This window comes from Papio anubis, chromosome 12, assembly GCF_008728515.1.
Source record: "Papio anubis isolate 15944 chromosome 12, Panubis1.0, whole genome shotgun sequence".
Taxonomy (NCBI): Eukaryota; Metazoa; Chordata; class Mammalia; order Primates; family Cercopithecidae; genus Papio; species Papio anubis.
This window is the reverse complement of record NC_044987.1, coordinates 62772902-62800844: the sequence shown is the minus strand read 5'-3', so window position 1 is coordinate 62800844 and position 27943 is coordinate 62772902. Positions and strand designations below refer to the sequence as shown.

General features: G+C 51.4%; 2 protein-coding genes across 15 annotated transcripts in view; one reads left to right on the top strand and one right to left on the bottom strand.

Moving 5' to 3' along the window:
* The first annotated feature begins 1751 nt into the window (after window positions 1-1751).
* RHOG (ras homolog family member G) lies at window positions 1752-15661 on the top strand. Its single transcript, XM_003910344.4, has 2 exons — window positions 1752-1868; window positions 14434-15661. Exon 2 carries the CDS (start codon window positions 14502-14504, stop codon window positions 15075-15077), a length of 576 nt encoding a protein of 191 aa, XP_003910393.1. The 5' UTR covers window positions 1752-1868; window positions 14434-14501; the 3' UTR covers window positions 15078-15661.
* Window positions 7021-27943, bottom strand: part of PGAP2 (post-GPI attachment to proteins 2) — a 38287-nt gene continuing 17364 nt past the window's right edge. For 2 of the 14 annotated variants that reach the window (XM_021926213.2, XM_003910343.5), the window contains 4 exons: window positions 18495-18747; window positions 18266-18360; window positions 17502-17610; window positions 16281-17302 (listed from right to left, as the gene is read on the bottom strand). In XM_021926213.2, coding sequence (XP_021781905.1) covers window positions 17172-17302; window positions 17502-17610; window positions 18266-18360; window positions 18495-18747 — 588 coding nt within the window. In that variant the 3' untranslated portion in view covers window positions 16281-17171. Of the gene's footprint in view, window positions 7142-10233; window positions 10402-16280; window positions 17388-17501; window positions 17611-18175; window positions 18361-18494; window positions 18748-19984; window positions 20409-25414; window positions 27264-27943 lie in introns of those variants that run through there. The other 12 variants (XM_021926212.2, XM_009186803.4, XM_031653240.1 and 9 more) reach the window with 10 other exon arrangements.

The following is a 27943-nucleotide window of genomic DNA, read 5'->3' as shown; positions in this document are numbered from 1 at the left end:
AATCCCAGCACTTTGGGAGGCCGAGGCGGGCGGAACAACTGAGATCAGTAGTTCGAGACCAGCCTGGCCAACAAGGTGAAACCCCGTGGCTACTAAAAATACGAAAATTAGCCGGGTGTGGTGGCATGCACCTGTAACCCCAGCTACTCGAGAGACTGAAGCAGGAGAATTGTATGAAACTGGGAAGCGGAGGTTACAGTGAGCCAAAATGGCACCACTGCACTCCAGTCTGGGCGACAGAGCAAGACTCCATGTCAAAAAAAAAAAATAATATGTATACACACACACACACACACACACACACACACACACATATATATATATGCAGCTGGCCAGGTACAGTGGCTCACGCCTATAATCCTAGCACTTCGGGAGGCCAAGGTGGGAGGATCACTTGAGGTCAGGAGTTTGAGACCAGCCTGGCCAACATGGTGAAACCCCATCTCTACTAAAAATACAAAAATTAGCCTGGTGTGGTGATGCACGCCTGTAATTCCAGCTACTCGGAAGGCTGAGGCAGGAGAATCGCTTGAACCTGGGAGGCAGCATTTGCAGTGAGCCGAGATCATGCCACTGCACCCCAGCCTGGGTGACATCGTGAGACTCTGTCAAAAAATATGTTTGTGTTTATAGAGACAGGGTTTCACCATCTCTGTGATTACAGGCAGATGCCACGTGCCAGGTTCTCAGAGTATATTTTTAAAAGATACTTGTTTAGTGTTTGAGATGTGCATTGACAACAGGTCTTTTACACCCATTCTCATGTTATCTTCAAAATTATGGGGTGAAATATAATTATTCTATTTTACCAAAGACAGATTTGAGGCTCAGGTTAAGCTATTTATTCCTGGAATCAATCCTCTTATTTGAAAAGCTTCTGGAAGACAGGGATCCTGTCTTAAACGTGTTTCTTCACAGCACCTAGCACGGAGCTCTGTCCATGTGGTAGGCGTTCAGACAGTTTGCGCTGAACGAAGGATATGGATTCTCAAGTCAAAGCTCCGGGCGTTGACTCTCAAGTCAAAACTCCAGGGAATTGAAGCACCAGAGGGCGCCCATGAGCCCGCCCACCCGCGGGTCCCCAGGGCCCAAGCCGGACCTCAGGCCTGGGTGCGCCCCAGCAGAACAGGGGGCGCGGGGGCGAGGGAAGCCCCAAGTCCTCCGTTCGCCCCGCCCCCTCTACAGAGCCACGCCGCGCAGAGCTGCACGGTGCTGAACGACGACTCGACATCCTGTTTTTGGGCCCCGCGGCTCCGCCTGCGCCTCTGCTGATCTTGTCTTTCCCTTGGGTGCTGACGCCAGCGCCTCTTCCCCTACGAGTCTCCCCACCTTCCCCAGGGGTCTGGGGCCTTCCCACTGCTGAATCACCACCACCTCGCACTCCCCCAGCGCTCAGGGCAGGGGTGGGGACTGCCCCAGCCTCGGCCACCACTCTATCCCTGGGGCTGGCTGAAGGCACCAGGCCCAGGGGCGCCTTTCTCAGCATCTTCCCGCGGAGGCTGGTGAGGTCAGGATGGGGGGAAGAGGAGGAACGCCTACCGCCTAGAGTAGGGCCTCCAGGGGTGGGGTGGCCAGGAGGAGGCAGAGAGACCTAGACCTTCGGAGGCCTGACTTACTGGCCGCAGGGGCAGCGAGTTGGGAGGGGGAAAGTGGCGAGCCCGGGACTAGGTCGGGGGCGAGGCTGGGGGCGGGCCGGGGCTGAAGAGGGGGAGACCTGCCCTCAGACTTCCTGGTCGGGCCCCGCCCCACCCCGCCCCGCCCCGCCGGTCCGCCCCCCCCACTTCCTCCGGCCTCCCGCTCTCACTTCCTTCTCGAGCCCGGAGCCGCTGCCGCCGCCCCCAGCTCCCCCGCCTTGGGGAGGGCACCAGGTGAGGCCCGGCCGGGGCTGGTGGGTAGGGGTCCGGGGAACGGGAGCCCGGCCGGCCCAGGACTCGGCGCGGGCGCGGGCGCGGGCGCCGGCCCATGAGTTTGCTGGCGGGGGCCGCGGGCGGGAGCTTCTAGGCTCAGTCCAAGTAGGGCGGGCGCGGCCGGCCGGGCGGGGCGCGGACGGGGCCACTGCGAGCCGGTGGAGGCTCGGCGAGGGTGGCTTCCCGGCGGCTGTACCGCCTCTCGGGAGCCGAGAGGGACCCCTGAGGTCAGAGGGCCCCGGGCTCCAAGAGAAGTGTCTCTAAAGTGGAAAAGCTCAGAGCTGGGAGATAGGACTCAGGTGGGGTGTCCTCAGAAGTTGCGGGGGGTGTTGAGAAGTGCATGAGGGGAGAGGGCTTCTGAGCTGGAAAAGGCACTCCCTCTGCTCTGGCAGTTGTGACACTTGTCGGGGTTAGAGGGGCGGTGTCTGGGGCCTCCGAAAGCTCTCTCCCTGGAAGATCCATGCTAATCCAGACTCACACTCGGGCTGCAGCCCGAAGGCCCTCTGCACTCAGGAGGACCGGGGTTAGGGTTGGGGGAGCCCCGCCGATCCCAGTTGTTCTCTATATGCCTGTTTTCCTGAGTCCCAACCTTACCTGGAGCCAAGCAGTAGGTATTTAGTGAGCGAACGCTGTTCCTACCTGACCAGAGCCTGGCCTTGCTCTTTTGGGAGTAACTTGGTCTTGCCCTGTGACTGGAGGTGGAAGGACTCTCATTCAGAGGTACTGATAGTCCCTGACAAGTTTTTGTTGTGTCTTTTGGGGCCGATTGAGAACCATCTCCTAGTGTTCCTCTTCATTCTTAGTCCCTGAATTATACACATGCTCCTATCGTCTCCCTCCACGCCTTTAGTTTCTACCCAGAAATCCGCCATCACTCTCTTCTCATCCCTTTCAGTCTCTTTTCCTCCAAATATGCAGTCATACCTAGGCCTTGACCTCTCTTCACCTACCCGGCCCCATGTTCATCTCAGTCCTCTGCAACCTGCCCCATCCCTTCCCTTCCCAGCTCTGGCACCCACACACTTACACCTCCTTGCGTTTTCCATCACCCCTCATTCCTCTTGAACCTTCAGCCTGTCACCCTCTCTGTATCCTTCTCTCTCACCCACTTATCTCCAGCTTTGGAATCAGGATCTGTTGTTGAAGACTTAGTGAGTTCCAGAGTCTTTTCAAACCTCCCTAGCTTGGAGAGGCAGACTGCAGCCTCCCGGTGATAGAGATGGATTAAAGAGCTGGAAAGCGTGTGTGTGTGTGTGCGCGCGCGCGCGCGAGAGAGAGAAAGAGTGTCTGTGTGTCTACATCTTTATCTCTTACAGACAAAATAACTGCCCTCAGCCTTGAGAGGGCCCAAGGGGAAACCAGCAAAATGAAGGGAACCTGCAGTGAGTGAGGTTGTGGTTAGGCAGGAGGAAGCAGTCTCTAGCAGTCAGGGTAGGGTAACACAGGAATAAGACTGGTAAGAGAGGCCCTGGGAAATCAAAATCACCCCAACCTGTGGTGCTTGACCAAGGGGCCAGGCCTGGAAGCCGGGAGACAGCCTGAAGGTCCCTGACTCCATTACCTACTAGTTCCAGCATCACCTGGTGGAAAGAATGGGACCAACTTGGGTGTGATGGAAATAAAGGGAGGAGGCAAAGGCAGGATTCTGGAGGAAAGACTGCAGCTGGTCTAACTTCGAACTTAACTGTTTTAGTTTTGAATTAAGAAGCGGTTGAGGCAAAGGTGTCTGCTCCTTTCCTGCTGCCTTCCGGGGCCTGCCTAGGCCGGGTACCCAGATGCCCTGGTCTGCATCAGGGCCTTAGTGACCAGGAAGCCCTCTGGAGTTGTACTGACCCCTCTGCCTTCAGGCATCCTTAATATTCCCCATCTCACCTAGGACCCTATTCCTTCTCCGGAATTCTTCCCAAATTTAACTTCAGTCCATCCTGGCTATGGAAGCTCTTGTTGTTTCCACTCTAGAGCTCCTTCCTCAAGCTTTTGGGGTGCATGCTGAGGATCTTGCTTCTATCTACCTCCTCCAGTCATCTGTATTCATTTCTCTCCACTAGAAAAAAAAGAGAAGTAGAGGGGAGTTAAGTGCTACAGCTAAATTTAAGGGCTCTCCCTGTTCCCCATTCTGTCATCTTCCCATGGCACAGTCGTCCCTCTCCCATGAATTGTTCTTCTTCCCGTCCTTCCCTTCCACCCACCTGTCTTTCTTTGCATTTCTTGGAGGTACAGAAGTGTGGCTGCGGGAAGAAATCCCAGGGACCTACATAAAAGCCCAGTTTAGAGAAGGATGTGCATACAAGGCACTTTCCCAGCATCACAGCTTGATAAAAACCCCAGGAGTCCCAATTTCTAGGCTGGCAAACCAGTAGTCACTTTAGTATTCTGCGTAACTGAGCAAACCCACAGGGCTCTGATGGTAAAGACAAGATGGGTGAGACAGGGATTCTCCGAGGTGAGATCTGGTCCCATTGGAAGTTTGAGCTAATTGCAAAAAAGGCATTGTTGGAAAAAATGTGACCAGGGCGGGAGAGATTTTAATGGGAAAATATTGGGGGGTGAAGGGAGGTGGTGGCTACAACCTAGGAGGCTGCCACTAAAGTCTTGGCTAAACATGTCAAGGTTGTGACGTGAAGAAGGGGGCTCAGGCCCACACTGAAGACTCCTTCTATATATTGTAGACCCATTAGCAGTGAGGTCAGTAGGGGTCCGTGAGAAGAGCTGAGGAGGGAAACCAAAGACAAAGCCTGGGCCACCTCCCCAGATCAGACTGGTTTTCCTGTCCAGGGTCCAGCTTCCTCTTTTGTCCTCATTTCATATGGGGGGAGGGCATCTCTCCAGGAGCTAGAGGCCAGAGGAGGAGCTTCTCAGTTAGGGCAGGGCCAGAGTGGCTGACTGTTGAGTAATGTCAGTTCTAAATCATAAATGCACCAGGATGGGCTAGGCATGAGGGCCTGGGAACTTAGAAGCAAAAAGGGCTCAGATGTAAGTCAACCCACCCTTTGGTCCATTTTCTGAAGGAATAAACTATGGTGGGGTTGTCCTGAATGAGGTTAAAGAGATGGTTGGTCCATTCTCAGGCTGGAGTTAGAATCCTCACCTTCTCTCCTTTGTAGAAGTAGCATAAGGATGGAGGTTAGAAGACCCGATCCTTGTCCTAGATTTGCTACCAACTGTATATAATCCTTGTCAACTTGGTTTCTCTTGGCTCCATTTCATCATTAAGGAGTTGCATATCAGTACCTCCAAAGGGGACAGTGAACATCATGGCTCTGACTCTTCCTCCCCCAAGAGACTCATAGCAGTGCCCCTCACTCTGGGCCCTCATGTCTTATCAGCCTCAATTTGACAGGTCTGAGTAGTCTCTACATATATATCTGTCCAGGGATAGAACTGTGGCCCTTTCTCCAAGCACAAGGATTGTTAGAGCTTGAGAGATAAGAAGGCAAAGAATGTTGGGGATTTTGCCAGGGGGTAGTAAGATGGAGTACCCTGTCTCCTGCTCCGGCTCTGCCTCACTGACGGTGGAAAATAGATGCCGGAGTTTCCTCCCTGATGTTATTTTCCCTTGTGGAAACCCCCTCAAACCTTGGGCGGGGCTAAAGGGACTGGGTAGCCCTGGGTCTCTCTGTGGGTATTTTCAGGTGGGGGTGCCAGGATTGGGAGGATGGCACTTCTGTACAGCCTCATGTGAAATTAGCAAAGGCAAAGGAAGTGCCACTTCACAGGCCTTTGGTGGGGCCCAGGGACTGCTGAGCTGCTGCTAGGCGGGGAGGAGGAAGCCAGTGTGCACCCTTCCTCTGTGCTGTGTGGGGGAGGGGGCAGCTTCCTTGGCTCCCCCAGCCAGAGCCGTCCTGGTCCTGAGGCTCACCTTTTTTTTTTTTTTTTTTGAGATGGAGTCTTGCCCTGTCACCCAGGCTGGAGTGCAATGGCACGATCTCGGCTCACTGCAACCTCCACCTCCTAGGTTCAAGTCGTTCTCCTGCATCAGCCTCCCAGGTAGCTGGAACTGCAGGCATGTGCCACTAGGCCCGGCAAATTTTTTTTGTATTTTTAGTAGAGATGGGGTTTCACCATGCTGGCCAGGCTGGTCTCAAATTCCTGACCTCAAGTGATCCGCCAGCCTCAGCCTCCCAAAGTGCTGGGATTACAGACGTGAGCCACATGCCCAGCTGAGGCTCACCTTTTATGGAACACTTGGGGTGCTGGGACAATGAAGGAAGAAAGTTGGGAACTAGGACTTAGTGAAAGGGTCCTGGACTGCCCCTCAGACTTCCCAGCTACCACTGTCTCATTTCCTAGTGGGTGGCATCAACTCTTCTTTCCTTCCCTGCTGCAGTGTAGGATCCCCTCCAGGGGCTGAAGGATGAATGGCAAGAGGTGGAGAGTCCTCCAGCATGGATTTTTTTTTTCTTTTTTTTTTTTTTTTGAGACAGAGTCTTGCTCTGTTGCCCAGGCTGGAATGCAGTGGCATGATCTCTGCTCACTGCAACCTCTGCCTCCTGGGTTCAAGTGATTCTCCCTCAGCCTTCCGAGTAGCTGGGATTACAGTCACCCACCACCACACCCGGCTAATTTTTGTATTTTTAGTAGAGATGGGGTTCCACCATGTTGGGCAGGCTGGTTTCGAACTCCTGATCTCAAGTGATCTGCCTGCCTTGACTCCCAAAGTACTGGGATTACAGGCGTGAGCCACAGCACCCAGGGGAATTTTTTTTTTTTTTTTTTTAAGGCTAGGAACTGGGCTCTCTTGGGTTCTTCCCTGCTGATGGGGAGAAAGGGAAGAAAGAGACTCAGCCCTTGGCCTGGTCCCAGCCCCACACTGACCTCATGTCCCCCCAGCTTCCTCCTCCCAGCCCAGCTGCAGCCAGCTGCAGCCCCTTTGAGCCTCTTTATATCACCTCTCCTCTATTCCTCCCTTCAAAACAAACAAACTAACTAACTTGTAGAGCTTCAGAAGTCTTTCCAACAGTGCCCCTGCCCCTTGCCTTGTCTTTGACCAAGGGTCCTCAGATATTCCCAGTCTGTAGCCTGTCAGGACCACTCTTCCTTCCCATCTTTCTCATCATCTCTGAGCTAGATCTGCCAGCTTCACCTCTCACCCTTCCAGTTGAAGACAAGACAGTATAGCTTATGTGTTTATTATCCCAACTTGGAGCTCTTCAGGGTGAGTGAGAAAGAAGTTGGTTACTTTTGTCTTGTGTCTTCTGGTCATAGAGGTTCTTCCTTGTTCCCAGCATCAGAGTCTGTGGATTGATGGGGGAGAAGGGGTATGTCATTCTACAGCTTTTGCTCAGCCCTTCCCTGGGTTTCTGGAAATAAACAGAAGGTCAGACTACCCTCCCCCTGAAGCATCCAGTTAGTTCAGCACGATGAAGAGTACAGTCAGTGCTGGGAAAGGTAAGGCAGGAGAGGGGGTTGCTGTGATGTCCTGGAGAAGCTGGGGAACAGTACTGGGCCTGAAGGACAGGAAGGATCTGAAGGGGGGTGAGTTGCATTCCAGGAAGAGGAACTCCCACATGCAAAGACATGATTGCATCGAGTTCATTCAGTTATTTACTGACAGCTACTACATGCTGTGCTCAGCTTAGGGTGCTCAGCAAGGTCCAGTCAACCAGGACCTTGCCCTCTAGACACTCCCAGTCTAATAACAAGAGATAAGATTCACATCAGCCTCTCCATGCCTGTGAGAGAGACAGCCAGACTTTGGATAGGATAAGTCACTTCTGACTTGGATAATTTACGCTTTCCTCGAAGAGGCGGCAATGGTGCATGGTTCCATATTACTACTTGATGTATTTTAGGGAAGAGAATATGGAGGCCCCTTTGTAGAGGATCAGGATTGGAATGGCCAGAGATGGATTGTAGTTATAATGAGGTTCAGGGAGGGCTGCAGAAAGGGAGCCCCATGTTAGGGAGGCAGGTTATAGAAGGCTGAGGTAAGTTCCCATCACCTCCATACTCGCCTATCTCTTAAGAGCCCGTTCCTCCCCTCCCCCACTCCCAGTTGGGACACTTCCCCTGCTGTAACAGCCACAGAGATCTGGCAATCAAGCTACTTCCTTTCCCTCCCCCATTCTGGGCCTGCCTGGGCCACACCCCAAGCCGGGCTCCAGGGACCACACTCAGACAGGGTTAGACCCCCATGGGCTATACTTCCTGCCAGAGCCAGGTCAAGCTGGTACTGGGAAGAGAGGTTTTTGCCTATTTCAGGCATAGCTTTTGCCTGTCATTGCTGTCCGATAAGATTCAGCATTGCAGTCTTGTCTGTTGTGGGGTGGGCAGGGAATGTCCGATACTGGGCTTCAGAGAGGTGTCTCCATATCTCAGTAATGAGTGCTGGCACAAGCAGATCAAAAGGCAATGGTTGTACAGTCCTGTGTGCCTAGCCCTATACTTAGAGGGTTTTTTTTGTCATTTAGTCCAGAGAAGCCAAGACTTCAGACTGAAGGGCATCCACAGCTGGGAAACTTACGTATGACTGTTGGAAAAGGAGAATCACACAGAGCCAAAGCAGGATTAAAAGGGAGGCCATGGGTGTGGTGGCTCACTCCTGTAATCCCAGCACTTTCAGAGGCCAAGGCAGGTGGATCACTTGAGGCCAGGTGTTCAAGACCAGCCTGGCCAACATGATGAAACCCTGTCTCTACTAAAAATACAAAAATTAGCTGGGCATGATGGCACGTGCATGTAATCCCAGTTACTCAGGAGGCTGAGGCAGGAGAATCGCTTGAACCTGGGAGGTGGAGGTTGCAGTGAGCTGAGATCGCGACACTGCACTCCAGCCTGGGTGACAGGTGGCCATGCAACGGATAGCCAAAGAAGAATTCAGTAACCTTATGGAACTATGAAACTTAAGTTAGGCTTTAAGGAATAAGGAAGATTAGAGAAGGGAGAGGGAATAGTAGCGGAGGGAAAAACAAGAGTAAAAGTTCAGAGGCAAGAATGATCCTGACTTGTTTGCAGAGGACATTGAAAATCCCTCTGGAACAGGGAACTGGGAACTCACACTTGCAAAGTACCTAGATTGTGTACATATTATACATTAATGCACTTAGTCCTTGTAACACTGCTATGTGGTAGGTACCATACGTTGCTGCTGCATTTGAAAGATAAGGAGATTGAAGCTTAGAGAGGCAAATCATCATAAGCTCAGGGTCACAGAACTGGTAAGAGGCAGAACTAGGATTCAAACCCAAGTCTATATAACTCTAATACCCCTTACCAAATTGTGAAGAACTCTAAATGACAATATGAGGGACCAGGCATGATCTGAATTGGGACTAAAAAGCCAGAATAAGTCATTGTAATTTGTCTAATAACATACAGATCTGGCCAGGCGTGGTGACCCACACCTGTAATCCCAGCACTTTGGGAGGCCTAGTCAGGAGGATCACTTGAGATCAGGAGTTCAAGACCAGCCTGGGCAACATAGCAAGACCCTGTCTCTACAAACAAACAAAAAATAAATAAAAAATACAAAAATTAGCCAGGTGTGGTGGTGCCTGCCTGTAGTCCCAGCTACTCAGGAGGCTGAGGTAGGATGCCTTGAGCCTGGGAGGTTGAGACTAAAGTGAACTGTGATGGCACCACTGTATTCCAGCCTGGGCAACAGGCTTTTGTCTCCAAAAGAAAAAACAAATCAAAACAGATCGGCAACCACTGATTTACTAAATAACTTTTTTTTTTTTTTGAGACATGGGGTCTTGCTGCGTTGCTCAGGCTGGAGTGCAGTGGCTACTCACAAGGACAATAACCTTGACTAGTGTAGCACACTACAACCCTTCACTCCTGGGCTCAGCCTCCCTAGTAGCTGGGACTGCAGGTGCACCACTGAGCTAGGCTTAATGATTTTTTTTGAAAAAGCCACTTAGTGAATAAGTCATCGTTGAACCCCGCTCCAGGTAGGTCACACTCCTGGTTTGGCCACCTGCAGCGCTGACATCCCTTCTTCCTATTTGGCGCAGTTTAGACTCTACCTTTTAGCATATGCCCTCCTGAAATGGGCTATGGGAACTTAATTCAACCCAGTTCAGGCCAAAGGATTTCAGAAAGTAGAGTTGTTTTGGGAGAGAGGATAAAGGTCTGAACTAGACCTGAGTAGGGAGGACTGGGCTGATCCCCCACCACAGACACAGGCATACTCAGTGCTTCCTCCCTTCTGGGATGAAATGCTTTGCTCCTGTCACCTCCTGTGTGCACAACACTTCAGTTTACAAAGCGTATTCATTCCCATGGTCAGGTTCCTTGATGCTGCCCGTGAGGCTGGGAGGGCTACTATTATTACTTCTACTGTATAGATGAAGAAACGGAGGCTCCAAGAAGGGCAGTAACTTACCTGATCAAGGTCACACAGTTAGCTGGTAAGGGGTAACTTGAAGACTGTAAGATGCACCGTGGAAAACACAGGGCTTTGGGTCACAAAACTGGGTTTGTGTTCTGGCTGCCATACTAACTAGCTGTGTGATGTAGAGTTACTTTTACTGCTCTGAATTTGTTTCCTCATCTGTAAAATAGGAATAGTACTGACAGGTTGTTATAAAGGTCAAATGACATAATAACATGCAATCTATAAAGGCTTATACCATATGGGGTTTTTTTTTTTTTAAATCAAGGGTCAAGGTCAGCAGATAAACTCAAGACATCAGAGTCAGGTATCCAGTACTCTTGGCCCTATTCCACACTGCCTTTGCTCTGCTTGTTTCTGGACAGTACCATACTCATCCTCCTTTTCCAGTGTCAGTCCCTGTTCCCTTCCCAGCCCAGAAGCTACCCTGTCCTTTCCCCTCTCCTTTGAGAGCTAATTTACTGATTGCTAGTTGATAACCACCTCCTTAGAGAGCTGTACTTCGAGTTTCTTGGGCCTTGTGACAGCCAGCCAGAGTTCCCTCCTTGTCTTCCTGCCTGGGCCAGCCCAGCGCTGGGCTTTTCAGTCAGACTGTCAACACCCACTCCCCTGCTCTGTGTGGAACTGAAGATTGCAGGCCCAGGAGTTCTGCTTTGAATGTGAGGGCTTCCCACATAATCCATTGGGCACATGTAATGCCACCTGCCTCCAAGGAGCTTTAAAGTCTTAGTTCATCTACCTAGTGCTCTTGTAACAACCATTGTAATCTCCAATTCCTGGATAGGAAAACTGAGGCCCAGCAAGCGTAAATGCCTCAAGCTTGGTTGTAGTGAGTCAGCACAACTGGGGTTAGAACTTAGGTCTCTCAACTTCCAGTCTGAAGTCTCTATTCGACTCTCCACTGACCTAGAGGGTCCTTATGCCCTTCCCTGACCCACACTCTGAGAGTCTCTAGCTGAATGTCCTGAGGTTACATGCACATACATGTGCACACGCACACACACACACTCACTCATTCATGCAAATAGGATGGAAATATTTTTTAATATGAACCAGAGACACAACTTCATAAAGTGAAATCATTTCTTTCCCAGCTGATTCCAAGGGAAACTGTACCCTGGGAGGGAGCTGGGACCAAGCCCTGGGTCCTTTGCATCCCCCATACCACGAAAGTTTCTTTTCCACTTCCCAGTGGGGATTTTCTTCTCCACTTGTCATTGATTTTTGAAGCTTCTGAACCAGTGGTGAGAGCTCAGGCTGCAGGGGTAAGGGGTTCCCAGACCAGGGTGCAGCCTTGCAGTATAGCAAGTGAAATGGAGAAAATGGGCTAGTGGTGATGGTGCTTGGGTGGAGCCAGGGATAAGGAATACTCAGGGATTTGGTTGTGTTTAAAACAGGGCTGCCCCCTCTCAGGGAGCAGGCCCTGGTTGTGGGAGACAGTCAGGGAAAGGAAGTCACATATTGACGACCAAGAGTCCCCCATGGCCAAAAAGTAGCTGATGAGAGAAGGACCCTTGCCATAGCAGTGTAAATAATCGCAGGGTTTCTGGAAGCTTTGCTTCAGAACTCAGAAAAGCAGTTCCTCACCCCAAGGCCCTATGACCTGCAGAGGTGACCAGATGTTGGCTGGAGCCGGGACTCCTCATACTTACCCATTTATTGGGCACTTGCTATGTGCCATACCTCATGCTGGACACCTTCTATACGTTATTAACTCTTACTTTTTTTTTTTTTCTTTTTGAGACAGGGTCTTGCTCTGTCGCACAGGCTGGAGTGCAGTGGTATGAACATAGCCCACTGCAGGCTTGACCACCCTGCAATCAAGTGATGCTCCCACCTCAGCCTCCCAAGTAGCTGGGACAACAGGCGTGTACCACCACACCCTGATAATTTTTTCATTTTTTGTAGAGTCACGGTTTTGCGATGTTGCCCAGGCTAGTCTCAAACTCCTGGGCTCAATTGATCTACCTGCCTCGTTCTCCCAAAGTGCTAGGATTACACTGTGCCTGGCCTCATTTCATATTCTGAGCAATTGTAGTGCAATAGGCAAGATTATCCCCATTTTACAGATGAGAAAATTGAGGCTTGGGGAACAAATATATTGCCAAGATCACATATAACTAGTTGGTGGAACTGTGATTAGAATCCCTGCCAGTCTTAATCTAGCATCTATGTTCTTAATGATGGTATTTTCTACCCAAGAGTCTGGAAGGCTCTAAAATCTTTCAGAGGCACATGCCAGGGTCTCAGGAAATGGACAGAAGATTGAGGGGAAAGTCAAGTTTTTGTCTTACTCTTGACTTCATCCTTCCTAGTTGGGCTTGAAAGATTTGCTCCAGGCCGGGCATGGTAGCTCATGCCTGTAATCCCAGCACTTTAGGAGGCCAAGGCGGGCGGATCACAAGGTCAGGAGTTCAAGACCAACCTGACCAACATGGTGAAACCCCATCTCTGCTAAAAATACAAAAATTAGCCAGGCGTGGTGGCAGGTGCCTATAATCCCAGCTACTCAGGAAGGTGAGGCAGGAGAATCACTTGAACCCCGGAGGCAGAGGTTGCAGTGAGCCAAGATTGTGCCACTGCACTCCAGCCTAGGCAACAGAGCGAGACTCCATCTCCAAAAAAAAAAAAGATTTGCTCCACCCCACCAAGGACCTTGAGAGAAGATACTAACGTCTGGGAGCCCCAGCCTCTACCTCATTCATCATAACATACCCAGACCCTAGTCCAAATCCCAGGTTCAACTGAATCTCCAGTAATCCCTTGCATTGAATTTGCTGTACTGAATTGGCAACCAGAGTGTGCACGGCCAGATAGGGTTTTCAGTACTTATAAGAATGATGGGGTGGCCAGGTGTGGTGGCTCACGCCTGTAATCCCACCATTTTGGGATCCCGAGGCAGGTGGATCACCTGAAGTCAGGAGCTTGAGACCAGCATGGCTAACATGGCGAAACTCCATTTCTACTAAAAATATAAAAATTAGCCGGATGCAGTGGCGTGTGCCTGTAGTCCCGGCCACTCGGGAGGCTGAGGCAGGAGACACTTGAACCTGGGAGGTGAAGGTTGCAGTGAGCTGAGATCGCGCCACTGCACTCCAGCCTGGGTGACAGAGTGAAACTCCATCTCAAAAAAAAAAAAAAAAAAAAAAAAAAACAGATTTCCCCCTTGCCACAATACCCTGGATTGGGATAGGGCAGCTCTCTGAAGAATTGAGCCCCTTACTCAGCAGGTTTCTTACTGTGCCTTTTGGTTTGTACTCAGTAGCCAAGATACTAGGTTTGGAGAGGGCAGGGTGGGCCCTGAGTTGAGAGAGGTTCTACCTATGGCTGCATCACAGAGTGACCTGGAACAGCTGTCCTGTGCCAGGACCCTTTCCAGTCTCCTGGTGGAAAGTGTCCATATTTAGTAGAGGATCTAGTGGATCCCTAAATTTGTGCACTCTCCTTTTGTGTCTGTATAGCCTGGAAAATAGCTAATACTGGCCAGGCGTGGTGGCTCACACCTGTAATCCCAGCACTTTGGGAGACCAAGGCGGGCGGATCATAAGGTCAGGAGATCAAGACCATCCTGGCTAACTCGGTAAAACCCCGTCTCTACTAAAAATACAAAAAATTAGCTGGGTGTGGTGGTGGGCGCCTGTAGTCCCAGCTACTCGAGAGGCTGAGGCAGAATGGCGTGAACCCAGGTGGCGGAGGTTGCAGTGAGCAGACATCGCACCACTGTACTCCAGCCTGGGTGACAGAGCGAGACTCCGTCTAAAAAAAAAAAAAAAGAAAAGCTAATACTTATGGATGAGGCACTGTTTTAAATGCTTTACATGTATTATATAATCCTTATAATGACTCAATGAGGTAGATATTATTTTATCCTCATTTTACTGGTAAGAAAACTTAGGCATAGAGAGGTTAAGCAGTTTGTTCAGGGTTACACAGCTAGGAAATGCAAAACCAAGATTTGACCTTAGTTTATCTGGCGCCAGAGCTTATGTGCTTTCTACCACATTATACTGCATCTTTGCTCGGTCTCAGGGCCTTTCGTTGTGTATCTTTCTGATGACTGTCTTGATGGGACTTTGGGATATTGTCAGGTTAAGGGAACAGGAGCTGGTTTCCCTTTGTGTGCCCTTATCTTTTCTTCCCAGTAGGCAGAGGCCTCCCTAACCAAGAATGTCCCCTTTCATCCGTCCACAGGTCACTGCAGCCAGAGAGGTCCAGAAGAGAGAGGAGGCACTGCCTCCACTACAGCAACTGCACCCACGATGCAGAGCATCAAGTGCGTGGTGGTGGGTGATGGGGCTGTGGGCAAGACGTGCCTGCTCATCTGCTACACAACTAACGCTTTCCCCAAAGAGTACATCCCCACCGTGTTCGACAATTACAGCGCGCAGAGCGCAGTTGACGGGCGCACAGTGAACCTGAACCTGTGGGACACTGCGGGCCAGGAGGAGTATGACCGCCTCCGTACACTCTCCTACCCTCAGACCAACGTCTTTGTCATCTGTTTCTCCATTGCCAGTCCGCCTTCCTATGAGAACGTGCGACACAAGTGGCATCCAGAGGTGTGCCACCACTGCCCTGATGTGCCCATCCTGCTGGTGGGCACCAAGAAGGACCTGAGAGCCCAGCCTGACACTCTACGGCGCCTCAAGGAGCAGGGCCAGGCGCCCATCACACCGCAGCAGGGCCAGGCACTGGCCAAGCAGATCCACGCTGTGCGCTACCTCGAATGCTCAGCCCTGCAACAGGATGGTGTCAAGGAAGTGTTCGCCGAGGCTGTCCGGGCTGTGCTCAACCCCACTCCGATCAAGCGGGGACGGTCCTGCGTCCTCTTGTGACCCTGGCACTCGGCTTGGAGGCTGCCCCTGCCCTCCCCCACCAGTTGTGCCTTGGTGCCTTGTCCGCCCCAGCTGTGCCTTAAGGACTAATTCTGGCACCCCTTTCCAGGGGGCTCCCTGGATGCCTTTTTCTCTGAGTGCCTTTTTCTCCTTAAGGAGGCCTGCAGAGAAAGGGGCTTTGGGCTCTGCCCCGCTCTGCTTGGGAACACCGGGTATTCTCATGAGCTCATCCAAGCCAAGGTTGGACCCCTCCCCAAGAGGCCAACCCAGTGCCCCCTCCCATTTTCCGCTACTGACCAGTTCATCTAGCTTTCCACACAGTTTTTGCTGCCTATTGTGGTGCCTCCTCAGGTTAGGGGCTCTCAGCCATCTCTAACCTCTGCCCTCGCTGTTCTTGGAATTGCACACCCAAGATGCTCTCTCCCTTCTCCAGTGAGGGAGCCACAGAATCCTGAGAAGGTGAATGTGCCCTAACCTGCTCCTCTGTGCCCAGGCCTTACGCATTTGCTGACTGACTCAGCCCCCATGCTTCTGGGGGCCTTTCCTACCCCCATCAGCATCAATAAAACCTCCTGTCTCCAGTAGCCCCGGCTCCTCCCTGTGTGCTGGGCATTAGCGGGTGGGCATGGGCTAGGACTCCCCAGAGACTGGGAGCCTTTTGTTTCTTCTAGTAGACAATAGGCTTCATTGTGGTCCCCTCACCCCCCAATTTCTCTAACAAAGCTCTAGGCTCCCTTGGAGGGGGCAGTCTTGCTCTGGGGCCCAGTCACAGATGCTATAGTGGACTCAGACACAAAACTTGAGGAAAGACTTCCTGATCTTAGGACTCAGAAAGGGAGAGGTTGAGAGCCATTAGCCTAAAGGCAGATGCTCTCACAGTCATGCATCTGAGAGCTGTACCTCACATCACCAAGAGGACAGTGCTTTAACAGGAGTTGGAGTTTGAACCCAGGTCTCTGCCTCAACTGAAGACTTCCAGGTATCCTAGCTTGCAGTCCTAGAATCATTACAGATAGCTCAGTCACTCCTGCTCACCAAAACAGAGGCTTAGACCAGCCTTAGGAGACTCCAGACCTAAGGGGGATTGGGGGGATGCTGCTAGGAGTCATACCCTGCCATGGACTTACTCCCTCCCCACTCGAGCCTGTTTCTCTCCCAGTTCCTATCAAACAAGATGAGCCCCAAGACTGGCAAGCCTAAGCGACTGTTGGCCCCCCAAAAAAATTTATTTTCCTTTAAAACAAAACGTACAACCAAAATTTAGGGTTTGGAGCAGTAGGGAAGACAGGAGATACCAGAGAGCCCATTTTACAGTAGAAATCTGCATCTGACCCCTCTATCCCATACCTTTGCAAAGGAGGGGAGGGGTCTATAAGCCAGAACTTTCAGAAGAGAGAAGAAAATACATGGTGTGCTGGTGCTGTTTCTGGAGCAGGTCATCCTTTAGGTACAAAACACCACCTCCACCCAATGACATCAGAACCACTGACTGGTAGAGCCCTTGGAAATCATACAGCCCACCCATCCCCCATCAGACACATGGACACACTGAGGCTCAGATAGGGAAGGGTACATACCATAGGGCGCACACCACATCAAAAAGGTGAAGTCAGGACTAGAACACCTGAGCAGCTTTAGCAGGGGACAGTGGCCACAGGCCTGGATGTGCACAGTAGATCATGAAATACATTAATCCTGTGAATGACCCCGTGGAGAGAAATGGCTGTGGTTGTCAGGGAGCAGCAACTGCTCAGGGGCTCCTGACCTCAGTGAAAGATGACTATGTAAAGGCCAGAAAGTGGGTGGTGGTCATGAACCTCAGGATGTTTTTTTAGCACCAAATGGTGGAGCTCTCTGCCAGCTCAGCTTCTTGGGGCCTCTCAGGTAAAGGTGATGTTGCTTGAAGACCCCATGCCCATATGAGGGGTGGAGAGGAGAAGCCAGCAGCACTGGGGTGAGCCTTGGCCTATGCCCTTCCTTCTTACCCTTCCCCCATCTTCAGTAAGGCCAAGAGAGGATGTAGGGTGGGGAAGGCCAGAATGGTATCTTGTTTCTGGGCAGTGGGCTTCCTCCTCCCAAGCAGGACTGAAGGGTTCAGAATCGCTTTTCCTCAGGCTGAGAGGTTATGAGCAGCTCCTTGTTCCCGAAGTCCCACCAGGCCGTCATGTGGAACGCCATGTTGGTTAGGACAACAGTGTACTCCAGGATGGCAAAGATGGTGTACACTGTTGTGAGGACACAAGGAACAGGGCATGATGAACTTCCTGCTACCCCCTCAGGGGCCTCTTGATAAATCACACCACCATTAGTCTGCCACAGAGAACACAATGGCAGTCAGTCCCCAAGACCATTGCCCATTATCAAAAACATCACTGCTGCCCCGTAGCCACTCATGACTGCCTGTGGATCCTATCCTGACCTCACCTCCAGCCTCACAATACATGTTGTGCCGAAAGTAGACAGCCAGCGCCGAGAAGAAGGAGACGAAGTTGATGACGAAGAGCCGCTGTTTCCAGCTGTAGGACTTCCGATCCTAGAGAATGGGCTGTCTGATCACTCTGCAGCTTGCTGGGATGAGAGCTAGGGCTCCCCTCTCAGCCCTAGCTCCTAAGGGCTGGGCCTTATCTCCCTTGGCTCCCACTAGTGGTCATGGAAGGGAGCACAGGCAGGGGCAGCAAGAATGAGGAACATGTTGACGTCCCTGCCTCTGGGGGAGTGATGGGCCAAGGAGCAGTGTGGTATTCCTGCCCCTCCCACTTCAGGGGGATGGAGTATGAAAGTTACATGGAGTCACCCACCAACCCCACCTCCAAATACTGTGCGGGGAAAGAAACCCATATACACATGTGGGGCGCTGAAATTATGACAGACCACAGTCCCCTGACACTGTTCCTAACTCACTGCCGCCTAGATGCGACTCCTCATTCTATCCCCATTTGCAGCCTCCATCTCTTCTATTCTCCAGTCTCCCACACTACCCAAACACAGTGCTATAGTCCTAGATTCTGACCAACCACCCTCAGTTTGTCACCAAGCCCCAGCCCCAACCCCAGCACCCCTCTGCCAGGGTTCCCATTAGAACTTAGTTCCCACCTCACCATTACCCAAATCCTGAGGACAGATGTCCTTGATTTTCTTCTGGGTTGCTTGGAGCCCCCGCTAGGGATAGACCGTACCTCCTGACTTACTGTGTGCTTCTTGGTCAACCGCCAGAGAATACAGGTGAGGAGCATATGCCCGAGGGATGAGGCGATGAACACAATGAAAGCATTTTCGTGGATGGCTAGAGGGAAAGAGGATTGGGAGCCACATTGCAGGGAGTGCCCACACCACTAAGTAGGAGGGTCCGAATGTGGTAGGGGCAGGCCCCTCCCCTCAGGGAACCCTTCCCCACTCCTCCCTCATCCGGGCACCCACTGAAGTCCTCGGAGGAGGAGACGTAAGTGAGCACTAGCAATGCAAGGTTCTCCACGACATTGAGGCCGAAGTTGAGGCGGCAGAGCGGGCGATAGCAGGAACACGGGGAGGCGCAGCTGAGGTAGTGGTTCCAGTAGGCGAAGGCCACCAAGAAGCGAGGCGCCGAGTGCAGGCCGATGCAGAAACGCCACACGTAGCGCTGGGGCACCTCCCCGCCGATGGCCGAGCTCACCGAGGGCAGGTAATTGGGCACCTAGAGAGTTGTGACCTGTCTGGGCATCTGCCTCTGCCAGCCCCGCCCATGTGGAGAACCTTCTCTCCATCTAACAAAATCATTCTGGCCTCTGCTCCAGTCCCTCCCCTTCCAGGAAGTCCTCCTTCAGATGTCCCCACACCTCTCCCAAGGGACCTCTCCTTCTAGGTCCTAGGCCCAAAGTGCTGGATTCTCATTCCCCAGCTATCCTGGGATTTGTGCAGGAGCATGGTGGGACCTTCTCCATCTCCCCTGCAGACTGGAACCTGCCTGTGTTTGGTCAGTGTGAAGATGGGTTCAGATGCCCTACACCCATAGCTCAGAGCTGTGCCTCCACTAAGACCCTGGGTGAGTTCCAAGACCTCAGATTCATTCTAGAGGACAGGGATGAGTCGCAGACTATCTGAGCTTCCTTAGAAAAGTGCTGGATTCACTGGTCAGCTAAGATGTTGCTCAGTCTGCTCCCAGCGCCATTGATTCCTCTAGGCAGGTGTGCCAAGGTGGTAGAATGGCAGCCCTGCTCTGATCATGATTAAGAAAGTGGGTGGGCTGGGCATGATGGCTCACACCTGTAATCCCAGCACTTTGGGAGGCCAAGATGGGTGGATCACCTGAGGTCAGGAGTTAAAGACCAGCCTGGCCAACACGGCGACACCCTATCCCTACTAAAAAAAAAAAAAAAAAAAGGCCGGGCGCGGTGGCTCACGCCGTAATCCCAACACTTTGGGAGGCCGAGGCGGGCGGATCACGAGGTCAGGAGATCGAGACCATCTTGGCTAACACGGTGAAACCCCGTCTCTACTAAAAATACAAAAAATTAGCCGGGCGTGGTGGTGGGCACCTGTAGTCCCAGCTACTCGGAGACAGAGGCAGGAGAATGGCGTGAACCCGGGAGCTGGAGCTTGCAGTGAACCGAGATCACGCCACTGTACTCCAGCCTGGGTGAGAAAGCGAGACTCTGTCTCGAAAGGAAAGAAAGGAAAGAGAGAAAGGAAAGAGAGAAAGGAAAGAGAGAAAGGAAGAGAGAAAGAAAAGACAGGAAAGAAAGGAAGGAAAAAAAGGAAAGAAAGGAAAGAAAAGAAAAGAAAGAAAGGAAAGAAAAGAAAGGAATGAAAGAAAAGAAAGGAAAGAAAGGAAAGGAAAGAAGGAAAGGAAAGAAAAGAAAAAAAGAAAAGAAAGAAAGAAAGAGAGAGAAAGAAAGAAGAAAGAAAGAAAAAAGAAAATGGGTGCTCCTAACCTGGAGTAGTCTAAGGAAATGACCATGTTCTCGTGCATCTCCACCATCCATCTTTCTCAATGCCTGGAACTCCTATTGAAGCCTCAGTCCTTAAAGCTGAGGAAAAAGGAGGAGATAATACACAGCTGCAGGGACTGGCGTCTTCCTTGTTTGAGAGGTGAAAGGATGGAGGATGACTGAACAATGGTTTAGACAGGGACAGGAAAGCCAAAGATGGGAAGAGGCTTTCTTAGACTTCAGGGCCTAAAGCAGTGCTTCACAAACTTTAATTACCCATACACCTCACTGGGGGAATTGTTTGAAATTGCAGAAGGCTTGGAACCTGAGGATCAGCATTTTTAAATTTTTTCACTTTGTTTTCCCCCTTTTTGAGTCAGGGTCTCACTCTGTCACCCAGGCTGGAGTGCAGTAGCATGATCATGACTCACTGCAGCCTTGACCTCCTGGGCTCAGGTGATCCTCTCACTTCAGCCTCCTGAGTAGCAGGCTAATTTTTGTAGAGACAGGGTTTCGTCATGTGTCCCATGATGGTCTCAAACTCCTGGGTTTAAGCTATCCATCTGCCTTGGCCTCCCAAAGTGCTGGGACTACAGGCATGAGGCACCTCACCTGGCCAGAATCTGTTTTTTGTTTTGTTTTGTTTTGAGACGGAGTCTCGCACTGTCACCCAGACTGCAGTGCAGTGGCGTGATCTCAGCTCACTGCAACCTCCGCCTCCCGGGTTCACGCCATTCTCCTGCCTCAGCCTCCGGAGTAGCTGGGACTACAGGCGCCCGCCACCACGCCCGGCTAATTTTTTGTATTTTTAGTAGAGATGAGGTTTCACCGTGTTAGCCAGGATGGTCTCGATCTCCTGACCTCGTGATCTGCCCTCCTCAGCCTCCCTAAGTGCTGGGATTACAGGCGTTTTGTTTTTGTTTTTGTTTTGGACACAGGGTCTCACTTCGGTTGCCCAGGCTGGAGTGCCATAGCATGATCTCAGCTCACTATAGCCTCTACTTCCTGGGCTCAGGTAATTCTCCCACCTTAGCCTCCCAAGTAGCCACCACCATGCCTGGCTAATTTTTTGAGTTTTTTTGTTTTGTTTTGTTTTGTTTTGTTTTTTAGTAGCAACAGGGTTTTGCCATGTTGCCCAGGCTGGTCTAGAACTCCTGGACTCAAACAATCCACCGCTCTCGGCCTCTCAAAGTGTTGGGATTACAGGCATGAGCTAACACGCCAGGCCAGAATATACTTTTTTTTTTTTTGAGATGGAGTCTCGCTCTCTTGCTCAGGTTGGAGTGCAGTGGCATGATCTTGGCTCACTGCAACCTCTGCCTCCTGCGGTTAAGCAATTATCCTGCCTCAGCCTCCTGAGTAGCTGGGATTACAGGCAGCTGCTGCCACGCCCAGGTAATGTTGTGTTTTTAGTAGAGATGGGGTTTCACCATGTTGGGCAGCCTGGTCTCGAACTCCTGACCGGTGATCCGCCTGCCTCGGCCTCCCAAAGTGCTGGGATTACAGGCGTGAGCTACCATGCCCAGCAAGAATATGCATTTTTAAAAGATTCCCAAACTGTGGAAATGTCTAGTCCATTGCCCACACTTTCTGTGCACTTTTGCAGACCTCCAAAGAGGGCCAGCACAGTGCCAGAGCCCAGTAACACAGCAAGGGAATGAACTTGCTCTAACTATGGAGGGACAGTCTTTGGAAGTGGAGTTCTGAAGGACCATCATTCCTTTCTTTCAACGAGATGCTAGACTGCTGAGAAGGTGAGCAATGCTGCAGGCAGCTCACAGGGCAACCCACAGGTAGGCCTGGGGCAAGACTAGACAGGGGGCTTCACAGCCTCCACAGAAAAGGAGATGGATTCCCCTCTGCAGTGTCAGAGGAAGCTAAATGCAGAGCTCTGGGAGAGAAGATGCTGGCCTGAAAGCCATAGCTTAAGATATCATAGCTTGAGACCAGGCTCAGACATGCACTCTGAGTAATGTGAGGGGGCAGCGTAGAGGCTCAGGAACTGCACAAAGCTGAGTCTGCACCCCAGCTCTGCCTTTATTAGCTGGGTGACCTTGAGCAAGTCACTTCACCTCTCTGAGCTCCAATTTCCTCATTGGTAAAATGGATATAACACCACCTACCTTGCAGGGTGTTTATGAATTCTCTTTATTTATTTATTTTTTTGAGACAGGGTCTCGCTCTGTTGCCCAGGCTGGAGTACATTGGCGTAATCTCGGCTCATTGCAACCTCCACCTCCCAGGTTCAAGCGATTCTCGTGCCTCAGCCTGCCAAGTAGCTGGGACTAGAGGTGCCACCACTCCCAGCTAACTTTTTTTTTTTTGACATGGAGTTTCACTCTTGTTGCCCAGGCTGGAGTGCAGTGGTGTGGCCTCAACTCACTGCAAACTCCACCTCCCAGGTTCAAGCAATTCTCCTGCCTCAGCCTCCCGAGTAGCTGGGATTACAGGCACTCGGCCTCTAATTTTTGTATTTTTAGTAGAGATGGGGTTTCACCATGTTGGCTAGGCTGGTCTTGATCTCCTGACTTTAAGTGATTCGCCTGCCAAGGTGCTGGGATTACAGGTGTGAGCCAACATGCCCAGCCATATGAATTCTAAATATAACATGTATAAAACATCTGCAGTATCTGGCATGCAGTAAGTACAATAAGTGATGGTTTTCAGAAGACAAAATTTCCTGTAAAGAATGTAAAAACACTGTGACCTACATGGCCACAGAGCATGGGAAGGTCTGCTTATGGGTGAGAGGCAGGAACCTCCAAGTTTCCTTACCAGATTTTTCTGTGTTGAGTTACTCTGAGTTGGGTTAGTCAGAGTGTTGCCTCTGCTTCCTGGAATATTCATTCTGAAAACTACTCCCCAATCTCAACTATAAGGAAAACAGGACCACCATTTAAAGCTTGACTGGGAGAGCCTAAAGGATTCAAGGGCCCTGAACCCTGACCACTGTTGGGAATGGGTACTGGGGAGAAACAATACAGGGTTTGGGGAAGGCCTCAGAAGGAAATGAGAGTTAGGGCATTGTGGCTGCTGGTCCTGTCTTAATGAGCTTCTCTCAGATTAGGGATGGGGGTGGGATTCTAAGAGCCAGGACTGTCTCTTCCATCACATACACACACACGCACACATACACACAGACACATACATATAATCAGGTACATGTACTCCTACCCCCAGCCCCATTCCCAGCACACAAGTTCCCCACTCACCGATTGCACCAGCAACAAGCAACATCAGGAGCTATGAAAAACCAGGTACACAGCTCACCCCAAACTTCCCCATGTGCCCAGAGCTAAGAGTACTGAGAGACAGGAGGATAAGCCCTTTCTGATAGGACAGTAGATCAGAAACTCATATGGTATAAAGACAGGGTTCCCCAAAATCCCCTTTCACAGCACCTCACATTTCACCATGAGATTCATTCCTTTGGCCTCAGGTAAAAGTCCCCCCACATTATAGATGCCTTCTCTAGCTACCCTACTGTCCCCCGCCCCATGCCAACTGCACAAAAACTCCAATTGCTGTCAATTCCACTTTCTACACCTCTCTGGACTCCATCCCTCCTCTCTATCCTCACAGTATGCATCTTAGCTCTGGTTCCCCCAGTAGCATGAGCTACTGCACTAGCCTCCTTATACCCTAGTCTTGCCCCTGCCCTTAAAGCTGTTCTCCACTCAGAAGCTAGAATGGTCTTCTAAAGCACAAACCTCCAGCCTACATAACATGGCAAAACCGCATCTCTACAAAAAATATAAAAATTAGCCAGGCATGGTGGCATGCACCTGTAGTCCCAGCTACCCAAGGCTGAGGCTGAGGTGAGGAATCACCTGAGCCCAGGAGGTCAAGGCTGCAATAAGTCAAGATCAGGTCACTATAATCCAGCCTGGGAGACAGAGTGAGATCCTGTCTCTAAATAATTAAATACATAAAGCACAAATCTGATCATGTCCCTTTCCTGCCTAAGATCCTTCCAAAGCTCTTGATAAAAATTGCCCTCTGGATAATATCAAAAGTTGTCAGCCTGGCATTCACAAAAAGCCTTCTTTACCACAGAGCAACAATGTCCCCTCCTCCAAGAAGAAAGTGATCCCCAGTTTCCAAGCTGGGTGAAGTGCCTCCTCTGAGCCCCACAGTCATTGTACTCTTTTTTATCATAATAGGAACCCCAGGTCACTGTGTTGTGACAGTCTGTGTCTAAGGACTGACTCTCGTAACAATGAGATGTTAAGGGCAAGTCCATATCTAATTCCATGCCCCTAGCACAGAACCTTTATCCCTGGGCCCCCAGGAAAGGCCTAGTGGACTGATTCTGGGAGAGAGAAGTCCATCCAGGTTTCTGGCTGGCAGATCCTGTGTGGACACAGGTTGTGGGGCCCGGGGCTGCCAGTCGGAAAAACAAAGCTTAAGGATCCAGATCAGAGCTGAGGATGGATCCTCCAAGGTCAGTCCCTGAGTCTGGGCCAAAGCCACTTGTTACATCTCCCATCTTCTGGTCTCACTTTACCTCCTCAGTCCTGGCTTCCTTTCCAATCTGTCTCCTTCCTCTCATGATCTCTCCTGCCCACTCCAAACCCTTCCCTTCCCCCATCACCTCCCTCTAACCCCCCACTCCCTTGCACTGTTATTGTTTTTTGTTTTTTTGGCACAATCTCGGCTCACTGCAACCTCCGCCTCCAGGGTTCAAGCAATTCTCTTGCCTCAAGCCTCCTGAGTAGCTGGGATTACAGGCACACATCACCATGCCCAGCTAATTTTTTTGTATTTTTTTAGTAGAGACAGGGTTTCACCATGTTGGCCACACTGGTCTCAAACTCCTGACCTCAGGTGATCCTCCTGCCTTGGCCTCCCCAAAGTGCTGGGATTATAGGCATGAGCCACGGTGTAGAGCCTGCTGGGTTTTTTTATTTTGTTTTGTTTTTGAGACAGGGTTTTACTGCTGTCACCCAGGCTGGACTGTAATGGCGTGATCTCAGCTCACTGAAACATCCACTTCCCAGCCTCAAGCAATTCTCCTGCCTTAGCCTCCCAAGTAGCTGGGACTACAGGGGCATGCCAGGGCACCCAGCTAATTTTTTTGCATTTTTTTATACAGATGGGGTTTCACCATGTTGCCCAGGCTGGTCTCGAACTGAACTCAAGCGATCCACTGGCTTCGCCCTCCCAAGGTGCTGAGATTACAGGTGTGAGCCACTGCGCCCGGCATCTCCCTTGTATTTCTATCATCATCTTCCAACTCAGGGAGGACTGTGATTCTATTCTGTCTGAGTCTCCCCCCATGAATTCTCTCTGACTCTGACTTACCTACCCTTCCCCATCCCCTTGTCCTTTTCCCTCTCTCTGACCCTCCACTTGCTCTCCACTATCTAATTCTACCCTAACTGCCACCTCCTGACCTGGTCCTGACCCAGGGGCTGGGGAGCTGGCACTCACCCCACAGTCAGTGGCCACTGTGTACTCAAAGTGGAACACCAGGGACCAGATGATGCAGAAGAAGAAGCCGAACACAGGAAAAGTGATGACCCACCAGACCATGGCCGTGAAGCGAAGCCGGAACAAGGTCCCATCGGGGTCCAAAGGCTGGGAGGCCGCAGAGAACATCCTGTAGGGCGTGGCCTAAGCAGCACGAGGGATACAACTTGGGGCCTGGTGGGATACCTGGGCCTAGGAAAGTGGGGCCTTTTCCAGAGATGGCTCCTTAGAGTATAAGGAAAAGCCAGAGCAGAAAGGGTAGAAAAGGCCTAAGGGAAAAAGGAAGACAGTGCAGAGGAGAAGAAACAGAGGGAGATGGGACAGGAGCAGCAGAGACAGGCAGGGTCAGAGCTTAGGAATCCCCTTGGCACACTGATACTCTAGGTCCACCTCTTGAAGAGCCTACAGAAGAGAGGCTCCCGGTGGCTTGGACAGGGCGCTCTGGTGGCCCACTTCACTCTCACAACCCTCATAGCCACTCAGGAGAAGGGTCAGAGGTAGAAAGGTTATTATTCCCATTCCACAGAAGGGGAGACTGAGGCCCAGAACTATGCCAGGATCAAACACCAGGACTAAGGCCTCTTGCCACCTGACAGCTTCAGGTTCTAAGTCAAGACTTCTTTCAGGCCAGCTAACAAAGGGCCGTTGGCTCAGAAAAGCCAAAGCCCTCCTACTGACCCTGTCTGACCACATTCCTGCTCCTTGCCCAAGTTCAACTAGGAACAGAGGGAGTGCCCCAGAACCTATTTCAATGGGGACACAGGCTGCCAGCCATCCCACCCCCAGGCTCTGAATGATCCAAGCCTCAGGCCAGTGGTACCCTGAACCTAAAATACCAGGTCCCTGTGGAGGCCCAGACCTACATCTCCTCCCTATCTGAGGAGACACAATGTCACCCAATCCAAGATTTGGGGGAATCTGAGGGTCATGGAAACCTTCTCTGCTGAGCTTCAGCCTGAAGTCCTGGGCCAGACCCAGGAGGCCTCTGTCCAGATCAGACCCAGACCCAGGGAACTGAGCTTCTTCCAATCCCTTCCCCCTCCTGGCAGACAACTCCCCCTCACAACCCCACTACCCAACCACTTTGACCCCTCAAGCTGGGCTTCCCTCTGGATCAAGCTGGGGCAGACGGAGATGGCTTAATTTTAAAAGGCCTAGGACCCTATCTCCCCTTGGGACTCATACTTCCCTCCACTAAAGAGACCCAGGAATGGGGTCGGGGTGGGGGCCTCACGAAGCAACACTCACACTCGGTGCTGAAGAATCTGGGTCTTGGATTGAAGGTTGTAGCCAGACTGGGACTATTCTAAGACTGGAGGGTCCCACCCCCTGCTCCTCAGGGCCTGCCCTCCTGCCCACAGTACTCAATTCTCCACGCCTGCCCAGGCACACATCCTTCCCAGGATCAACAAGCATATGTCATAAATCCTAGAACACTGTGCAAAGGTAAGATGTGATAGTGGCTGAGGTCAGCTGGCAGTAGCTTCTTTGCCAGTGATGGGGGCAGGGACCTTTCCGAGAGTTGTGTCCAGGGACGCAGGCAGGTTTCCAATAAGGTAAAGAGAGAAAGCAAAGAGGGATCTGGCCCTTTTCTGTTAGAGCAGGACTGAGAAGGCTTGTTGGGCCTCACTGGAGAAATGGCTAAATCCTATGATGATAGAAGCAGGATACAAAAGAGATCTCGACAAGCCTAAATATGAGATAGAAATGTTCAGCCTGCACCTGTGCAGAAACAGCTAATGGCAGCTCAGACTGCATCAACAGAGATCTAACAGAAAGGAATAAGAATGAATAGTCCTGAGGCCGGGCGAGTGGCCTGCCCAAGGTAATCCCTGACCTCGGGAGGCCGAGACGGAAGGATCAAGGGGTCAGAGGATCGAGACTGGTCCGCATAACCGGTGAAACCCCGGCTCTAAAAATACAAAAAACTAGGCCGGGCGAAAAAGCGGGTCTCAACTACTCGGGAGGCTGAGGCAGGAGAATGATGTAAACCCGGGAGTAATGGAGCCAGGTGAGCTTGAGATCCGCCACTGCACTCCAGCCTCGGCTTACAGAGAGCAAGACTCCGGCCCCAAAAAAAAAGAGCCACAGCGTGGCTCAAGCCTGTAATCCCAGCACTTTGGGAGGCCGAGACGGGTGGATCACGAGGCCAGAAGATCGAGACCATCCCATGCATCACGGTGAAACCTCTGCCCCTACTAAAAAAAATACAAAAAAACCAGCCGGGCGAGATGCATGGCCTGTAGTCCCAGTTACTTGGGAGGCTGAGGCAGGAGAATGGCGTGAACCCGAGTGCTGCTTAGAGCTTGCAGAGCTGAGATCCGCCACTGCACTCCAGCCCGGCTTGTCAGAGCCAGACCCGGCCTCCAAAAAAAAAAAAAGAATTAATAGTCCTGCTTTGCCTCATGTACTCTGCCCAGGCTACCTAGAGTCCTACACCCAAATCAAGGCCCGGCAGAGAATAGTGACGAACTGGGTCAAGCTCAAGGG